The sequence below is a fragment of the Nicotiana tomentosiformis genome, chromosome 3, assembly GCF_000390325.3.
Source record: "Nicotiana tomentosiformis chromosome 3, ASM39032v3, whole genome shotgun sequence".
Taxonomy (NCBI): Eukaryota; Viridiplantae; Streptophyta; class Magnoliopsida; order Solanales; family Solanaceae; genus Nicotiana; species Nicotiana tomentosiformis.
In genome coordinates this window covers 17776557-17796569 of record NC_090814.1, presented here as the reverse complement: position 1 = coordinate 17796569, position 20013 = coordinate 17776557, and the positions used below count along the sequence as shown (strand labels likewise).

Below are 20013 nucleotides of genomic sequence, written 5' to 3'. Positions count from 1 at the left end.
TCTTGCATGAAACCTTAAAGCCAACTGTTGAAGGGCTTTGACAAGTGGCTATGCAAATCTACTATGTGTCTTCATGCATGGAAGACTAGGTACACTTGTTAATAATGAAGCCAAGTGGACTAATATATTTGGACAAGTGTTAAAAGGGTCTCCATACTTGTCATACATGCAACCTCCCTAATTACCTATAAATAGGTTGTGAATTAGCCATCATAACCAACTCAATTCTTAACTAAGAATTCATCTTGCTAATCATTTCTTTCTTCCTACAACATTTTAATTCCCGTGACAGCTACTGGTTAATTCCTTCACATGCAACTGTCCAATAGCTTTGCCTATAAAAAGACAGTCATTTTTGTGAATTATCCAACACAGAAAATACCTTCATCTTCTCTCCTTTCTGGGCAATTGTTTTTTGCAAATTCTAAACTTTCAGCCACAAGTGCACATATTTGGAGGTATTGTGGAACCTTGGGGAGTAACCGGTCTTATTGATTTGCACCCAGTCCGATCGAAATCACTTTCAAGGCAGTGGCTTGCCATGACACAGTATTTTTGATAAGTTGTTCTTCTTTCCTTCTTCTTCTTCAATATTATCTACTCATTTTTCTTACAATTTGAAAGCGATTTCGCATATAATATTGACTAATGGCCACCACTTTGAACAAAAAACTTCCCGATCTCTCAAAGCTTGAGCCTTTAGATGGAAACAATTATAAGCGTTGGTCCCAGAAACTTTTATTTATTTTTGAACAATTAGAAGTTGATTATGTTTGTTTAATGATCCTCCTGCTGATATTGTTGCTAAAAGTTCTAATATTGTTGTTGCTGATGATGATGCTAAGAAGAAATTTGAAAAGGATAATAAAATAGTTAGAGAGAATCTGCTTAACCATATGACTAACCCTCTTTTTGATTTGTTTATAAATTATAAATCCGCTAAAGTCATATGGGACAGTTTGGATAAGAAATATGGAGCAGATGACGCGGGAAAAAAGAAGTATGTGGTTGGAAAGTGGATTAAGTTTCAGCAGGTTCATGAGTATGAGAACTTGATTGCTGATGTTTTGAACGAAATCATGGAAATGTGTGAGATTCTCCAGGCTAATGTTCTGCTTGAAAAGTTTCCACCTTCCTGGAGTGATTACAGGAATCAACTGAAACACAAGAAGAAAAACTTAACTCTTCAAGAACTGATCAGTCACATGAGGACTGAGAAAGCAAACCGTCTCAAAGATGAGGAGTCTGAACGACTTAAGGATAAGATGAAATCTCTTTCTCTTAATTTATCTAAAGCTAACCTTGTGGAATCTTCTAGTACTTTTGTGAAAGACATGTTTAAAGGAAAACAGAAGAAAGGCCAGAAGAAAGGACATGTGAAGAAGCAGAATTACTTCAATAAGCTGGAGGGCCATATTCAAAAGTCTAAAGGACCTTGCTATGTTTGCGGCAAAATTGGTCACAAGGCTTTTCAGTGCAACCAGAGACAAGGACAAAGCTCAAAGAATGGAGAAAAAGCTCCAGTCCAAGCTAACCTTACTGAGGGTGGTGATGTCATTGCTGCTTTGGTTTTTGAGGCAAACATAGTGGCTAACAAGACTGACTAGATACTGAACACAGGCGTTTCAAGGAACCTTTGCGCCAATAAGGAGTTGTTTCATGACTTTGAGGAATCTGCTAATGGCGAGTGTGTCTATATGGGTAACTCTACCACAACTGGAGTTATAGGTAAAGGAAAAATTCTCCTTAAGTTAACTTCTGGAAAAACCTTAGCCTTGAACAATGTTCTGTATGTACCCTCCCTTCGTAGAAACTTAGTTTCTGGTGCGCTTCTCAACAAAGCAGGTCTTAAACTTATTTTTGAATCTGATAAAATTATTATTTATCGTGGGGGAGACTTTGTTGGGAAGGGTTACCTTAGTGGGGGTTTATTTGTACTGAACATCGTTCAAGAGATTACTAATAATTCTAGCACTTTCAATTTTGCTTATATTGCTGAGTCATTGATTTGTGGCATGGTAGACTAGGTCATGTTAATATTGCTTCTATTAAAAGACTTAGAAAAATGGAATTAATTCCTGCAGTTAATGTTGATAATTTTTCTAAGTGTACTATTTGTGTAGAAGAAAAATATACCAAAAAAACCTTTTAAGAATGTAATCAGTAGAAAAACAGAATTGCTTGAACTAGTACATTCAGACTTAGCAGATTTCAAGAACACTGTTAGTAAATGTGGAAAGAAATACTACATCACCTTTGTAGATGACTTTTCTAGATACACTAAGGTATATCTTCTTAAGCCAAAAGATGAGGCTAAAAGCATATTTTTGAAATACAAGGCAGAAGTAGAAAATCAATTAGACAGAAAAATCAAGAGGCTTAGGTCTGACAGGGGTGGTGAATATAGTACTAATACTCTAGAAGCCCTTTGTGAGAAAAATGGTATTATACATGAGGTTAGTGCTCCCTATACTCCTCAATAAAATGGTGTAGCCGAATGAAAAAATATAACCCTTAAGGAAATGATGAATTCTATGCTTTTGAGTTCGGGTTTATCTGATAATATGTGAGGGGAAGCTATTTTATCTGCATTCTATATTCTTAATAAAGTCCCTCATAAGAATTTAGATAAAACCCTGTATGAGTTATGGAAAGAGTTTGCCCCTAACTTGAAAATTCTGAAAGTGTGGGGGTCTTTGGTTAAGGTTAGTCTACCTGATTTTAAATAAGGAACTGTTGGACCCAAGACTTTTGATGCTATTTTCATTGGTTATGCTCAAAATAGTGCTTCATATAGATTTATGTCTTTGAATGATAGTTCTATTTGTGAATCTAGAGATGCAGAATTTTTTGTGCATGTTTTTCCATTGAAAAATAATGTGCCTAGTGATGTGCCTAATAATGCTTCTACATCTATGTCTTTTAATTCTCATATTGTGCCTTCTTCTAGTGTTACTGCTAATGAGCATGAAAATGAACTTAAAAGAAGTAAGAGGCGTAGAATTGAAGCTAGCTTTGGTCCTGACTTTATCACTACTTTCTTGACTGAAAATATTGATCTTGATATTTTGAATGATGAATTAGTGTCTATATATTTAATAGAAGAAGACCCTAAGACTTATAATTAAGCAATGAGGTCAATAGATGCTAGTTTTTGGAAAGAGGCCATTAAAAGTGAATTAGATTCTATCGTTTCTAATCACACGTGGGACTTGTCTGATTTGCCTAAAGGTTGTAAACCCATAAGTAGCAAGTGGATATTTATGAAGAAATTGAGACCTGATGGTACAATTGAGAAATATAAGGCTAGACTTGTTATTAGGGGTTTTAACCAAAAGAAAGACATTGATTACTTTGACACTTATTCTCATGTGACTAAGATAGCGACTATTAGAACTCTTGTTGCTTTAGCCGCTATACATAATTTAGTGATACATCAAATGGATGTTAAAAAGGCTTTCCTAAATGGTGATTTAAAGGAAGAGATCTATATGTCTCAACCTGAGGGATTTGTAATCCAAGGACATGAGAATAAAGTATGCAAATTGAGAAAGTGTTTGTATGGTATAAAGCAGGCACCTAAGCAATGGTACGAAAAGTTTAATAGCACATTAGTGGGTAATGGTTTGTTGTTAATGCATCTGATACTTGTGTTTATTCCAAGTTGATAGGATCATATTGTGTTATTATATGTTTGTATGTGGATGACATGTTAAACTTTGGCCCTAATGTGAATGTCGTTAATGAGAATAAGAATTTTATCTTCTAAATTTGAAATAAACGATCTTGGAGAAGCAGATGTGATTTTAGGGGTTAAAATCAAAAGAACTTCTAATGATTTTTCATTGTCTCAGTCTCATTATATTGAGAAAATGTTGAAAAGGTTTTATTGTTTTGATGTAGCACATGTGAGAACTCCTTATGATCCTAGCATACACTTGAAAAGGAATAAGGAATCTAGTATTTCTCAAACTGAGTATGCTAAGATAATTGGTAGTGTAATGTTTCTCATGAATTATACACGACCTGATATTGCTTATGCTATTAGTAGATTGAGTAGATATACTCACAACCCTAGTAGTGAAAACTGGAATGCTATTCATCGTTTACTATGTTATTTGGGAGGTACTATGGATTTATGTTTGCATTTTAATAAATTTCCTGCTGTTTTAGAAGGATTTTTTTATGCAAACTGGGTTACTGACAATGATGAAGTTAGCTCCACTAGTGGCTATATATTTACTTTGGGTGCAGGTGCTATTTCATGGAAGTCTTCAAAACATACTTGTATAGCATGATCTACTATGAAGTCTGAATTCATTGCTCTTGAGTTGGCAGGGCAAGAAGCCAAGTGGTTGAAAAACTTATTGGAAGGCGTGCCTTTATGGGAAGATAAGCTACACCAATTTCTCTACATTGTGACTCACAGGAGACAATTGGAATTGCCAAAAATAGTGTGTACAATGGAAAAAGGAGACATATCTGCATTAGGCATGGTGCGGTAAAATAGTTGTTGAAACATGGTGTTATTTCCTTGGAATATGTAAGATCCGAAAGAAATTTGGTGGATCCTTTAACCAAGGGTTTGGAAAGGAGATTTATCCTTGAAATGTCGAGGAGGATGGGGCTAAAGACCATGGATTGAGGAAGTATGGTGGATACCCGTTTGTGGTCAAACGAAGCCATATGAGACCGCAATATGCACTACATTTCCTATCCCTATGGTGTTAAGTACCCGTACTTTATAAGGTTGAGCTTATTTTGCTCTTAATGATTCCATAGCCTTAAGGTAGTCTATGTGTAGATAGACTTGATGGAATTACCTATGTGAGTGTAGAGGTGCAATCACCTTTTATGAAGGACTTGGGATGTCTTTCTAGAGCGCTCATGAGACCCAAGGTATGCGCATGACCATAAAAGTACTTTGTTAGTATCGCGGAGTTTGCATAAAATTAAGGACATAGTATGTGTTGTGGGGGTCTCAACTAATGTCCATTCAGTTCAAGAGTACTTCACTTTGTGGATGTTAGTTGTTGCCTCATTTCACTACGTGCCAATTCAAATCGAAAGATATTGACACTTAAGTACATGTTCCTTCGTTTTCCCAGAATTATTCTATTTTTGTCTTTGCATTAGTGGGGGATTGTTGGTATTATTTATAATACAAAGTGAAAGATTTCTTTTTGAAAATCTATTTACCACCAATAGCCATGGGTCTTTTTATTTTACAAGTGTCCTATCAATTTTCAAGTGGCTTCTTGCATGAAACCTTAAAGCCAATTGTTGAAGGGCTTTGACAAATGGCTATGCAAATCTACCATATGTCTTCATGCATGGAAGACTAGGTACACTTATTAATATTGAAGCCAAGTGGACTAATATATTTGGACAAGTGTCAAAAGGGTCTCCACACTTGTCATACATGGAACCTCCCTAATTACCTATAAATAAGTTATGGATTAGACATCATAACCAACTTAATTATTAACCAAGAATTCATCTTTCTATTCATTACTTTCTTCCAACAACATTTTAATTCTCGTGACAACTACTAGTTAATTCCTTCATCTGTAACTGGCCAATAGCTTTGCCTATAAAAAGACAGTCTTTTTTGTGAATTATCCAACACACAAAATACCTTCATATTCTCTCCTTTCCGGGCAACTGTTTTGTGCAAATTCTAAACTTCTAGCTACGAGTGCACGTGTTTGGAGGTATTGTGGAACCTTGGAGAGAAACCGGTCTTAACGATTTGCACCTAGTCGGGCCGAAATCGCTTTCAAGGCAGTGGCTTGCCACGACACATTATTTTTGATAAGTTGTTCTTCTTTCCTTCTTGTTCTTAGTCAATATTATATGCTCAAGTTTCTTACATGAGGCAATGTCGTTTACCAGTTGAAGGTTTGAACCGGGAGAGGCTCGAATTGTTGGGTACCGATTTAGTACAGGATGCCTTGTATAAGGTCAAAGTTATTCAGGATCGACTTTGCACAACTCAGTCTAGGCAAAAAAGTTATCCAGACCGTAAAGTTTGTGACGTTACATTCATGGCAGAAGAAAGAGTATTGCTTTGGGTTTCACCTATGAAAGGTGTAATGAAATTTGGAAAGAAGGGCAAGTTGAGCCCTAGGTATATCAGACCCTTTGAAATTCTTGAAAGGGTGGGTGAAGTAGCTTACAGGCTTGCACTACCACCTAGTTTATTGGCAGTTCATCCGGTGTTTCATATATCCATGCTCTGAAAATACCATGGTGATCCGTCCCACGTATTAGATTTCAGCTCAGTCTAATTGGACAAATATTTGACTTATGAAGAGGAGCCGGTGGCTATTCTAGCCCGGCAGGTCTGACAGTTAATGTCTAAGAGTTATTCTTCAGTTCAGGTGTAATGGAGAAGTTAATCGATTGAGGCAGCTACCCGGGAGTCCGAGTCGGACATGCGTAGTAGATATCCACACCTTTTCACCAGCTCAGGTAATTTTCTAATTCCTTTCGAGGACGAACGTTTGTTTTAGAAGTGGAGAATGTGATGACCCGAAAGGTCATATTTAAATTTAATATTTATTTATGTGTTCAGAGACCTCGAATAGCACCTTTTAGCATTCCTCGACTTACGTGCGTAGTACGTAAATTTTTGTGGAAAGTATTTATGTGAAACATTTATTAAAATATAAAATAGTACTTTAAAACTCACTTAAGTTGACTTCGGTCAACCTTTTGGGAAAACAGACCCAGATTAGTATTTTGACAGTTCTGGTAGGTCCGTATCGTGATTTGGGACTTGGGCATATGCCCGAAATCGAATTCGGAGGTCCCTAGCTCGAATTGTCGCCATTTAACGGAAACTAGAAATCTAAAGGCTAAAGACTTTCAAAGTTTGACCACAAAATTGACTTTTATTGATATCAGGCACAGATTTTGATTTCGGATGTTGGATTAGTTCCATTATGTTATTTATGACTTGTGCGCCAAATTTAAAGTTATTCCGGATTCGTTTAATACATTTCGGCACAAGTTTTGTAAATTAAAAAGTTTGAAACTCAAAAGTTTGAATCGACGTGTGAATTGTAATTTCAACGTTGTTTGACGTAATTTGAGACCCCGAATAAGTCCGTATTATGTTACGGGATTTGTTGGTATACTCGGACGGGGTCCCAAGTAGGGGTGTTCAAAACCGAACCGAAACCGAAAATCGAACCGAAACCGAAGCTTAATGGCTTATTGGTATCGGGTTAACAGTTTAACGGACGGGGAACAGATTGAAATTTTTTTATTAACGGCTTATCGATTTGGGGGCGGATTATTCAATTTTCTTAACGGATAATCCGTTAACCCGTTAAGAATATATATATATATATTAAATATCAAAAACCCTTCCACTTCTTCCAGTACTCTATCTCGTCCTTTTTTTTAGCTTAATTTATTCTCCCACCCTACAACAAGATTGTTTAAGCTGCTGTCTATGGTTCACCTCTGCTTTTGTTTTTTTAAACTAATGCTTGTTGTCTATGTTTAATAGAAGAATAACAGTGTTGTGCCACAACTTTTTTCACTCTACAACACATGACACACTACATCATTCTTATGTAGGCGTTAACAAACATTTATGTTTGGACTCAATGTATAATTTCCTATTCTGAATTTGTATGCTAGGCGGTCAGCAAACAATTAATGCACGCAATATAGATTGAATTAGGCCGATAAACCGCCCAATAACCGCCCGATAAGAGCTAAACCGATACCAATCCGCCCGATATCTTATCGGGTGGCTAGCGGATTAATACATTTAAAAACCGATAACCGTTAAGCCAAACCGTTAAGAGTAATTAACCGCCCAATCCGCCCGATAAGCAGCCCTAGTCCCAGGTACCCCGAGTGTGATTCGGATCGAAATCAGATCAAATTTTGGACTTAAGAAAATTCTGGAATTTACTGCTTCTGGTGTGTTTTCTTCTGCGAAGCCTTGGCCACGGAAGCAGCTCCATAGAAGCGTAAAGTCCATCACAGAAGCGGAAGCAGAGGAGCTGGGCAAGAAGTTGCAGAATCGGACATTGCATTCGCATAAGTGGAAGGCAGCGCAAATGCGCATTTGGCATCGCAGAATCGATTTCGTAGAAGCGAAAATGCCTCCGCAGATGCGAGGCTCCAGCTGGCCAGTGCCTTTTCACAGAAGCGGCATTTTCAGTCGCAAAAGCGACGTCGCAGATGCAGCCATTTCGTCGCAGAAGCGAAAATTTACAGGAACATAAGGGATCGAAAATTAGTCATTTCGCCATTTTTGTTTGAGTTTTAAAACCTCAGTTTTTGTGCAATTTGAAGGAGGTTTTCACGACTTTTGACTGGGTAAGTGTTTCTTATCATATATTGATGATATTTTATAAGTCCATGTCTATATTCATCATTTATTTCGGATTTAGATGTTGTAAAACTTTCCAAAAACAAAAATTTAGAATTTGAAGGTCCATTTGACATCAAAATTTGATATTTTTTGTATGGTTGGACTCGTCTCGGAACGGGTGTTCGGAGTTCGTGAGTTTTTCCCGAGATTTGAGATGTGGTCCCACTGTTGATTTTTTTGAGATAAATTTCAGATTTTAATTCGGAAAATTAGTAATTTCATACGGAATTAATTCCTACGATTCGTGTTCAGTATATTGGATTTTATGTGATTAGATTTGAAGCTTTCGAACACCAATTCGCGAGGTAAAGGTTTATTGGAATCTTGAATTTGGTTGCGAAGCGAGGTATGTGTCGTGTTTAACCTTGAGTTGAGGGAATAGAACCCTTGAATTATTTGTTATATGAATTTCATGTGTAACGACGTATAGGCGAGGTGACGAGTACCTATACGTTGTCAAATTGATTGTTTGCCTATTTATCTGAAAAATCATAAATTATTTAAAATCATTAATTAATTATTTCTCTCATAATCTTTGTCCCATATTATGTTTTCAATTCATGCTATAATTGATTCATGCTTATTTGACTTATGTGTCTTAATTGCTACATGACATTTAGCATATTAAATATTAAATTGCCTATTTTCTCCCTGATTTCCATAATTAATTGCTACTTGTCATTACTTGTTTCCTAAATAAATCATAATTATTTTATGATTTGTTGCCTAATAAGTTCCTATTAAATGTGGTATTAATTGAAGTATTTTTACATTTAAGAGTTGTTAAATTATATTGTTGGAGTGGGTTGCACGCCGCAACAAATTTATTTTAAGATTATATTGTTGGAGCGGGTTGCATGCCGTAATGGAATTAAATTGAAAGATTTTATTGTTGGATCGGGTTGCACGCCGCAACAGATTTTATTCGATGTTTATATTGTTAGAGTGGGTTACACGCCGCAACGAAAATTAATTGAGGGATTATGACTGCTTGATTGACTTCAATTATAGATATGATTTATCGGTCTTAATTCTATTCCTGTTATTATTATTATTATTATTATTATTATTATTATTATTATTATTATTATTATTATTATTATTATTATTATTATTATTATTATTATTATTATTATTATTATTATTATTATTATTATTATTATTATTATTATTGTGTACAAGTTAATGTAAGAAACATGCCTTAGCCTCGTCACTACTTCGTCGAGGTTCGGCTTGGCACTTACAGAGTACATGGGTCGGTTGTACTCATACTACACTCTGCACTTCTTGTGCAGATACCAGAGTTGGTCCCAGCGGTGTACTGTAGATTTGCTCGGATCCAGCTATCAGAGGGGACTTGAGGTATAGCTGCACAACGTTCGCAACTCTAAAGTCCCCTTCTACTTTATCTTAGATGTGTGCTTTCTTCAGACAACTTTATTTTATTCAGACCCTTGTTTGTATTATTCCAGAAGCTCGTGCACATGTGACTCTACTTCTAGGATGGCATTTAGATATCGAATTATTTTTGTTTTGCACATTTAAATTCAGATATTATTCGAGTCGTTGGTTTCTTTACTATTTAATTAAAAATGGTTTAAATTATTCTAACGTTGGCTTGCCTAGCAAGTAAAATGTTAGACACCATCACGGTCCCGAATGTGAGAATTTCGGGTCGTGACAATTACAACTTGCGCGTATGGTTGGTTTTGATGTTCTTAAGGTTCGGGATTGATTTGATAGCATGATTCTCAATTTGGAAGTCTTAAGTTGGAAGAGTTGACCAGGGTTTGGCTTTTAAGTAAATGATCTCGGGTTGGTGATTTGATAATTCCAATAGATTAATATAACGATATGACCGGTCATTTTGAGCTTTTGCATTTTGTTCAGTGGTTCGAGGTCTTGAGTGGCTTTATATTGTGTATTATGACTTGTGTGTATGGTCGGATTCGATTTTTAGATGTTTCGGGATTGATTTGGATGAGTGATTCTCATTTTTGAAGCTTAAGTTGGAAATATTACCGAGGTTTGACTAGTGTAGAAATGACCCCGGAATGGTATGTTGATGTCTCCGATAGGTTTGTATCGTTATTTTGAACTTGGGCGTATGCCCGGAATTGAATTCGGAGGTCCCTAGGCTGATTTGGCATGTTTTGCTGAAAGTTGGTAATTTGACGGTTTAGAAACTCCTTAAGTTCAACTATGGTTTGACTTTATGGCTAACGGATTTAGATTTTTATTTTAGGACTTGGAATAGGTTTGTTTTGCTATTTGAAACTTGTCTGCAAAGTTTAGCGTCATTCAGAGTTGATTTGATATGAATCGGCCGCGCAGTTGTATTTTTAGAAGTTCTTGAGTTTCAATGTAAATTTCATGCATTTTGATGTCCGATTCGTGATTCTAGATGTTATTTTGGTATTTTGATCGCACAAGCGAGTTCTCATGATAATTTTAGACTTGTATTGATGTTTGATTTGGAGTCCCGAGGGCTCAGGTGAGTTTCAGACGAGTTTAAGAGAGTTTGAAGAGGTTTCAATTTTGCTGGTTTCTGAACAGGTGCTTCAGGTCTCGCAAATGTGAGATTTTGTTCGCATTTGCGAGGTGGGATATCGCAATTGAGAGGTTTGTTGGGGTCTGTCATATTCGCATTTGCGAACAAATGTTTCGCTTTAGCGATGGTGACCTGGGCTGGGCTGGTTCACATTTGCAATCATCATGGTCACTTTTACGTAGGGTCAGGGTCGCATTTGCGACATTCCCTGGGTTTATTAGGAGCCGCATTTGCGATGATTTTTCCGCATTTGCGAGGGTTCGCAATTGCAAACCCAGTGTCGCAATTGCGACATCTGTACCTGAATAAAAGGGCTGGAAGACGAGATTTTAGTCTAATTTTTCATATTTTAGAACTTTAGACTCAGTAGGAGGCGATTTGGAGGGGGGATTTTCACACACAATCATTGGGTTAGTGATTCTGATCAATTTCCAACTATATTACATGATTATATATATGTGTTTCACATCAAAATTATGAGATTCAAAGTGAAATTTTGGATAATTTTGTCTATGTTTTAAAAAATAAAAATTTGGGATTTGAGAGTTGAATTGGTCTCGAATTTGAAAACAAAATATAGATATGGGCTCGTCGAGTTATGGGTAGTCGAGATCTACCCTTGGATTCGGGTTTTGATCAGGCGGGTCTAGTGTTGACCTTTGTTGACTTTTGAAAATTTCATCAAGATCGTAACTTTATTAATCAAAATTATTTTCTCTTGCATTGTTTGACGATATTATGTCGTTTTGGTTAAATTTGAGCCGTGCAGAGGTGACTTTTAAGGGAAAAGTTATTTTTGATTGTTGATTTGGCCTAGTTGAGATAAGTGTGTTGCCTAACTTTGTGTGGGAGAACTACTCCGTAGAGATTGGCTTGATTGAACTATTTGAATTATGTGGAAGACGTGTATATGAGGTGACGAGTGTGTGCATGGTCTTATATGTGGAATTGACCGGTTTGGACTCTTAGGATTATTTCATGCATCTAATTGAAATTGTCATATCATGTCACACTTTCCATTGCTAAGTTTACTCTTACATGCTATATTTGAAGATGTTAGTACATGCTCTATCTTTTATTGTCAAGCTTACTCATATATGCTTTAAATGAATTTGTTACCTCTTTTACTGTCATGCTACCTCTTTTATTGTCGAGTTATTCTTAATTAAAGTTAATTTCATGTTACCCCTTTCATTGTTATTTGAAGTCCTTATTACGTGTTATCTCTTTCATTGCTGAGTTTATTATTCCGTTTCATTGTATTATTGTAATTCTTGTATTGATCTACTTGCCATAATCTCATGTTGTTGTTGTTGTTGTTATTGTTGTTGTTGTTGTTGTTGTTGTTGTTGTTGTTGTTGTTGTAATCAGTGTCGTTGAGCCGTATGCTTAGAATTGTTGTGGTATTGGTAATGTTGTTATGGAAATATTGTGATACATGGATACGTGTGGTGCGAGTTGTTATATTTTGTTGTGATATTTTTGTCACATGTGGAATTGTTGAGAGGATTGTCGGGGTGTTTGCACGTGAGTTATTCGTGCTATTGTTATTATTAATATTTGCACATGCGACGAGACAAGGCGGGCTATATATGTTGGGTTTGCGCATGTGACGAGACAAGGTGGGATAATTATTGATGCGCGTGTGGAGAGACAAGGCGTGTATTTACTTTATTTTTGCGCACGCGACGAGACACGATAGGTTATGTCGGGGATGATTTGTAATGGCATGGGGGCATTGTTATTGATGATATTTGTGTGATGGTGTGATTTTCTTATGTGTGTCATGCATATTACTGGTTTTGCTGTGTTGTTTCCAATGTGCTACTCGGTATCTCTGATTCTACTTAGTAACTTGAACTATGATAGTACACTTGCACAAGCATACACCGTAACATGTCACCAATATTAGTCCAGGAGCATGAATCTTGATGTTTATTGATCATGTGCATGTATTATTTTATACCTTCTTTTTGTGTGTGGATTGGACTGGTGGTATGCGAGTTGTCCGTGTGAATATGAGATATTATTACTATTGACACGTGAGTTGTCCGTACAGATATGAGATATTGTTACTATTGACACGTGAGTTATCCGTGCAGATCTGAGGTATTAATGGTATTGGCACATAATTTATCTATGCAATACGTGAGTTGTCTGTGCGGTTGTGATTTATAATGTGGGCACAAGATGTCATGTGATTATGATTCATGATTTGGGACCCGTGATTTGTTATTATGAGGTGTGGTACATCAGGGTGATTCTTGTGTAAACCTTGTGGAAGTACGATTTATTATATGGTTGTCATTTGTTTTCCTTAATTAGTCTCACTGGTACTTCGATTCTGTTCTGATTACCTTGTTGCGTTATCACATGTTTACTCCTTGTTGCTATTTGTTTCTTCTACTTTCCCTTGCTAGAGTTATATTGTTATTCTTTCCAAGTTTAGCCTTATATTGATATTTGTTCCTCTGTTAGTCCTATATTAATACTTATACAAATTATTATGTTTAGTAGGTGTCTTAACTATACCTTGTCACTACTCTACCGAGGTCAGTCGTGATACTTACTGGGTACTACTGTGGTGTACTCATACTACACTTCTGTACATTTTTGTGCATATTAAGGTACTTCGGAGTGTGACGATCATTATTTAGTTGATTGTTAGTTACAGTGGATACTTCAAGGTATACCTGCCACTACGTTCATAAGCCTCAGAGTCACCTTCTGGAGTTTTACTTTGTTACTGTTTATTTCCATTCCAAACAATGATGTATGTGATATTCTTAGTTACTCTTAGAAGAGCTTATGATTTCATACTATCAGTTTTGGGATATTGTATATCTATTGATGGTTGTTGGCTATGTGTGGAAAATGCTGGTTCTTGTTTAATGGTTAAATGATTTAAATCTGTTAATAACTCAACATGTGTTAGGCTTACCTAGTCTTAGAGATTAGGTGCCATCACGATATCTTAAGATGGGAATTTGGGGTCATGACAATTAATATGTGATTTTTGACTTGGGCGTATGTTCGTATTTGAATTTGGATGTTGCTGGAATGTTTTGGCTCTATTTGTTGAAAGATAGCAATTTGAAGAATTAAAGAGTTCATAGGGTTGACGGGGAGTTGACTTTGGTATTATCGAACTCCTATTGTGGTTTTGAGACCTTGGATAGGTTCATTTGGTTTATTGAAACTTGTGTGCATAGTTTGATTGTGATCCGAAATTTCTAAGTGTGATTCAAACGCGTTCGGTGAAGTTTGAATATTTGAAAGTCAAGATATGGATTGGATCTTTGATTCTTGGTTTTGTCATTGTTTGTGATGTTTGGAGCCTTGGAATAAATTTGGATAAGATATTTGGACTTGTTGTATGATTGGATGTGATCAAGGGGCTCACGTGTAATTTAGGGTGGTTTCGGACCTATTCTGTTGAGTTTGCATTGCTGGTTTTCTGGTGTCCCTTATAAGCTTCACAATCTAGGGGGTAAAGTTGCTATCGTGTAGTGTGATTTAGTAGTTGGGAGCTTCTACTTCGCGTTCGCATGGTCAAGTCCGCGTCCGCGTCCGTGGAGTATAGGGGAGCTGGACACCGCGATCACATGAGGGGGACCACATCCGTGTTGAAGGGTATGAGCTGGGGGCAGTGGTTCTTCACATTCGCGATGTGTAAGGCACGGTCCTGTAGTGTTGGGTCCTGGTGAGCTAAAGGTATTTCCGTGATGCGTAAGAGATTTTGGTAGCAACATCATTTTGAGCTTCGCGATTGCGGAGTAGTGGGTCTCGATCGCGAAGAGTAGTTCTAGGAAAACTTGTAAGTTATGTGTATTGGGATTTTGACTCATTCTCTCATATTTTGAACCCTGGACTTGGAGATGGACGATTTTGCTTGGAAATTTTCATACAAGATTAATGGTTTAGTGATTTGTACTCATTTTTTTGGTATTATCTCAAGAATATACATGAATTATTAACACCCAAAATATAAAAGATTGAGATAAAATTTGGGGGTTTTGTCTATACTTTGGGAGAGTGTATTTTGAGGATTTGAGTACTGATTTACACTCAGTTTTGGAATCTAGTTATATATTTGGACTCATCAGATTATGGTTCATCGGGATTTGGTATTGATTTCTGATTTTGGGCACGCGGCCCCCGGTTGACCTTTGTTGACCTTTTTTGAGAACTTTTCAAAGATTAAACTCTATTGATTGGGATCGCTTCCTATGACATTGATTGACTTTCTTGGATGATGTTTGTCTTGAATGTGCGTGATCGGGTATGATAAAATGAGGTTTTGGCGCGATTTGAGATTGAAGACTAGCCGGATTAAGTAAGTGTCTTGACTAGCTTTGATTTGAGGAATTTTTTCCTAATAAATGATATTATTTTCTACATGTGAGGGTGGGGTATATACGAGGTGACGAGCATATATGCATGTGCCGGGGTTATTCATGCTCGAGGTAGATTCTAGATTACTTTATTCTTTATTGATTTTTGTGTTGTTCTTTGACTTATGCTGCTGTTGATTTCTATGATAACATGAGCAAAATTTACATGCTAGAGTCGTGTTTTATTTTATGATATCTTATTTGAATGTGATGGACTATTCTTGAGGTTTTTGGTCTACTCGATTTAGTTGAGTTATATTTTATATCATGAACGTATATCTATATCCATTAATTTGTGATACTTGAGATTTTATATTCATGCTAAGGATCATGCTTAAGTGTTGTTGAGATATTTGAACATTGTAATACTTGAGGTTAATTCTCACGTGGATTATTATGCTAAATCACTCTTCTTGATGTTCTTTATGCTTCCTACTTTACTTGGTACTGTCTTTTATATATATAATATATATGCTTGGTGAGGAATAGTGAATTCCACAAAGGTGTTCTCGTGCTAGTCAGAACAATGATTTATGCACGAAGGGTATTTCCGTGCTCATTGACATTTTTATTATTACACGAAAGGTGTTTCCATGCTCAGTAAGGAAGAGGTATGATAAATGCACGGAGGGTGTTTTCGTGCAAGTGAGGATGAGATTTCATAGCGCGAATAGTGTTTTCGTGCATGCGAGGACGAGAGACATGCATTATATTATGTTTACCTTTCCTCACATACATGTATATACCTCTACCTTGTCTGATTGTTGATACAACTCTGACTTTTCTTTGCTATATTGTTACACATATGCCTTCTATCTTATTTTGTTATTATCAAGTACATGTCTTCTACCTTGTTTTTGTTATTACATCTATTCCTCCTATCTTGTTTACTACTGTCATCTACGTGCCTTCTACCTTAACTTCTACTTTGCTTGTGTTGTTACATCTATGTCTTCTACTTTATTTACTGCTATTATATCTATGCCTTCTACCTTATTCTTATTATTAGCTATATGCCTTCTACCTTGTTTGGTATTGTCACGACCCAGAATCCCTCCCTCAGGGCCGTGATGGCGCCTAACGTCCACTTGCCAGGTAAGCCAATATTAGTACACAATTAATTATTTTAAAACCAATTCAAAAATAATTCAAAAAGAAATAAGAGTTTTTAATACAAATATAATAACTCCGAATGCTAACAAATCAAACCCCAGAATCTGGGATCACAGGTACATGAGCATTCTAACAGTGCTATAACCAAAGTCTAAATGAAAGTACAAATGTTTGAAACAAAAATAAAGAGTAGAGTTAGATAGGGAAGGGGACTTCATTGCTGTAGGCGCAATTCAACTATACCTCAAGTCTCCGTGATCAACTAATCCAAGCAAGCCTCTACTAACTGCTGCTGGGACCAATACCAGAATCTGCACAAGAAGCGCAGAAGTATAGCATGCGTACAAACGACCCATGTACTCTGTAAGTGCTGAGTCTAACCTCGACGAGGTAGTGGCGAGGCTATAACAAGGAACTCATTAAAAACTTATAAGGATATAATGAAATAACAACAAAATAGAGAAAACGAGTATAACATAAAAACTGGAACAGGAATTTTAAAACAGAGGGCCCCATAATAACATCAAAGCTCAATCTTTCTCAATACAATCCGGATACGAAAAACAATAGCTCAAAAAAATTAAATATGTCTTTTCCGTTGCGGCGCGCAACCTGATCCACAAATATATATAAATAAATAATATCTTTTTCGTTGCGGCATGCAACCCGATCTACAAATATATATATATATATATATATATATATATATATATATATATATATATATATATATATATATATATAATTTCTTCTTCGTTGTGCCACGTAACCCGATATAAAATATAAATATACAGATATTGTTGCGGCGTGAAACCTGATCTGAAACTATGGTACCAACATTTGTTGCGGCATGCAACCCGACCCTACTCAAAAATACCAATAACCGTTGTAGAGCGTAATCTATCTCACGCAATAATAATATAAATGAATATCTACAACCAACTACGACGTAATCCAAATGAAGCACAATAAAGAATTACTCAATTAAGGTCACAAAGCGGGTAAAAGTAGTTATCTAACAACACTCAAGGTCAAATAGGGAGTAATGACAGTTAATAAATTAAGACACAGATACATGAAAATGATTAGCAATTAAGGCATGTAACAGATAAGGCATGAATTTAACAAGTAAATACAATTAACAATAAAAGCATTTAATAATTAATAACATGGATTAAATGAATGCATGAAATAAATGAAAATGATAAATAAATATCTCAACCCGCATGTTTAACCTGTGACTACGCATATACACTCGTCACCTTGCATATACAACGTCCCTACACATAAATCAAGTAGCAAATAATCCAATCAAGTCCTAATTCCCTAAAGTCAAGGTTAACCATAACACTTACCTCTTTTCGCAACCCAATCAGTGCTTAACCATAACCTTTCCTTTAGAATTAGCCTCCAAATCAATCAAATCTAGCAAAATAAATCAAAATAAGCTTTAGAAACTAACCACGAGTGAAAAGATTCTATCTTTAATGAAATTGAAAAAAGTCAATAAAAGATCACCCCGGGCCCGCTTGGTCAAATTCCAAGATATAGACCAAAACCCGATTACCTATTCATCCCCGTGCATGATTATTAATTTATTTCACAATCTGACTTCAATTTGAGGTCTGAATCTAAATTTTACATAATTCCCAATTTCTATCCAAATTCTAATTTCTACCATGGAAATCCTAGATTTGATGTTAAAAACTCATGAAAAGTAATGGAGAATTGAAAAAAGTGGATTAGAGTTGCTTAACGATGAATATGGGAAGAAAAAGTGCTTCAAAAATCGCCTCTAGAGAGTTTAGGATTGAGAAATGATGTAAGATGAGCTAAGTCCTATTTTTTTCATCTTTTACCCAGCTGCAGGTGTCGCATTTGCGAACTCTTGTTCACAAATGCGGTCCCTGCAAATGCGACACGCTGATCGGGCATAGATAAGTCGCAAATGTGACATTTTGTTCGCAAATGTGAACTTTTCCCCTTCGCAAATGCGAACAACCACTTTGCAAATGCGAACAACCACTTCGCAAATGTGTAGCTCACCCCCTAGGACACTGCGTTGCAAATGCGACTTTGAGATCGCAAATGCAGTCTCAGCTTAGCTCGTAGATGCGAACTTTTCTTCGCAAAAGCGAAGTTCCAGTCCACCAGCCCAACATCGCAAATGCGAACACTTGTTCATAAAAGCAAGGCTCACAATTGCCGTACCTCGCAACTGCAGGATATGCAACAGACACCGGAACTGGAAAGACACTAGTAGTCCTCAAACCACCCAAACTCATCCGTAACATATTCGAAACTCACCCGAGCCCCTCAGACTTTAAACCAAACATGAACAAAAGTGTAATAACATGATATAAACTTTCTCTCTACCTCAAATCATTAAAATAATATCAAATAACAAGAATTGATAATCAAAACTCAAGATTTCAACTTGAAAACGCATTTTTCACAATCTTTCACAAAATGCGCCGAAACTCGCTCGCGTCACCACAGACCCCAACCAAATATGTGTACAAGTATAAAAATATCATACAAACCTACTGGAATCTTCAAAATATCGATCCGAGGTCATTTACCAAGAATGTTGACCATGGATAACTCAAGTTCCATTTTAAGCCTAAAATAACTTTTTCTTTAACTTTTTGGGTAACCATTTTCCCAAAAATGCCACGGACCTTGCATGAAAATCAAGAAATATCAAATGAATGTAATGGAGATCTCGGAACACGGAAATAAAGGCTGTACTCAAAATGACCTATCAGGTCGTCATATTCTCCACCTCTAAATTAAATGTTTGTCGTCGAACGAACATAGAAAAGTACCTGGACTGGCAAAACGGTATGGGCATGTACTCCGCATATCCAACTCGGACTCCTACGTAGCTACCTTGATTGGCTGACCTCTCCATTGCACATTAACAGAAGAAAAACTCTTAGATCTCAACTTTCGAACCTACCGAGCTAGAATAACTTATGGTAGGCTAGAAAGTTGTGTTTTAGTCATATTTTGCATTCTAATTACTATATTTTACTTGTGTTTGAGCTTGAATGATGGTGATCTATGCTTATTACATATTTTATGCCTTGCAGGAATTGATCCTGAGTTAAAATTTAATTGATAGCTGTATCAAATACATTGGAGCTTTGAAATGCGAGTAAAATTCCAAGGAGTTAAATCGGGATCGTGTTCGGGGGTCGATGAACAAGTGTGGATAAACAAATTGAGAAAAAATGAACACTTTAAGAAAAAGAAGTACCGCACCGCATGGGGCGCCACAGGGTGCGGCGTGACAGTGCAACTGGGAAAAGTCTGTTAGAAAATGCTCTCTGTAAATCCCCACAGGCACGCCGTAGGGTGCGACACGAGGCGCAACGCGCTTGTTCAATTTTCTTAGAGTTATTTTTTGTTTCGGCTCGTAAAGGGTAGTTCCATCCGGACCCATTTCTATACGGTATAAATACACCAATAATACATTTTTGAAGGAACTTTTGACATACGAAATATTTGAGAAGCAACTAAGTCAAGGGGACATAAGAATTCATCAAGACTTC

The 20013-nt window shown here is 36.5% G+C and overlaps 1 protein-coding gene across 1 annotated transcript; it reads left to right on the top strand.

Annotated features, from left to right (window-relative positions):
- Positions 1–648: 648 nt before the first annotated feature.
- On the top strand, positions 649–1607 carry LOC138907429 (uncharacterized). Its single transcript, XM_070198026.1, has 2 exons — positions 649–725; positions 812–1607. Exons 1-2 carry the CDS (start codon positions 649–651, stop codon positions 1605–1607), a joined length of 873 nt encoding a protein of 290 aa, XP_070054127.1.
- Positions 1608–20013: the final 18406 nt, after the last annotated feature.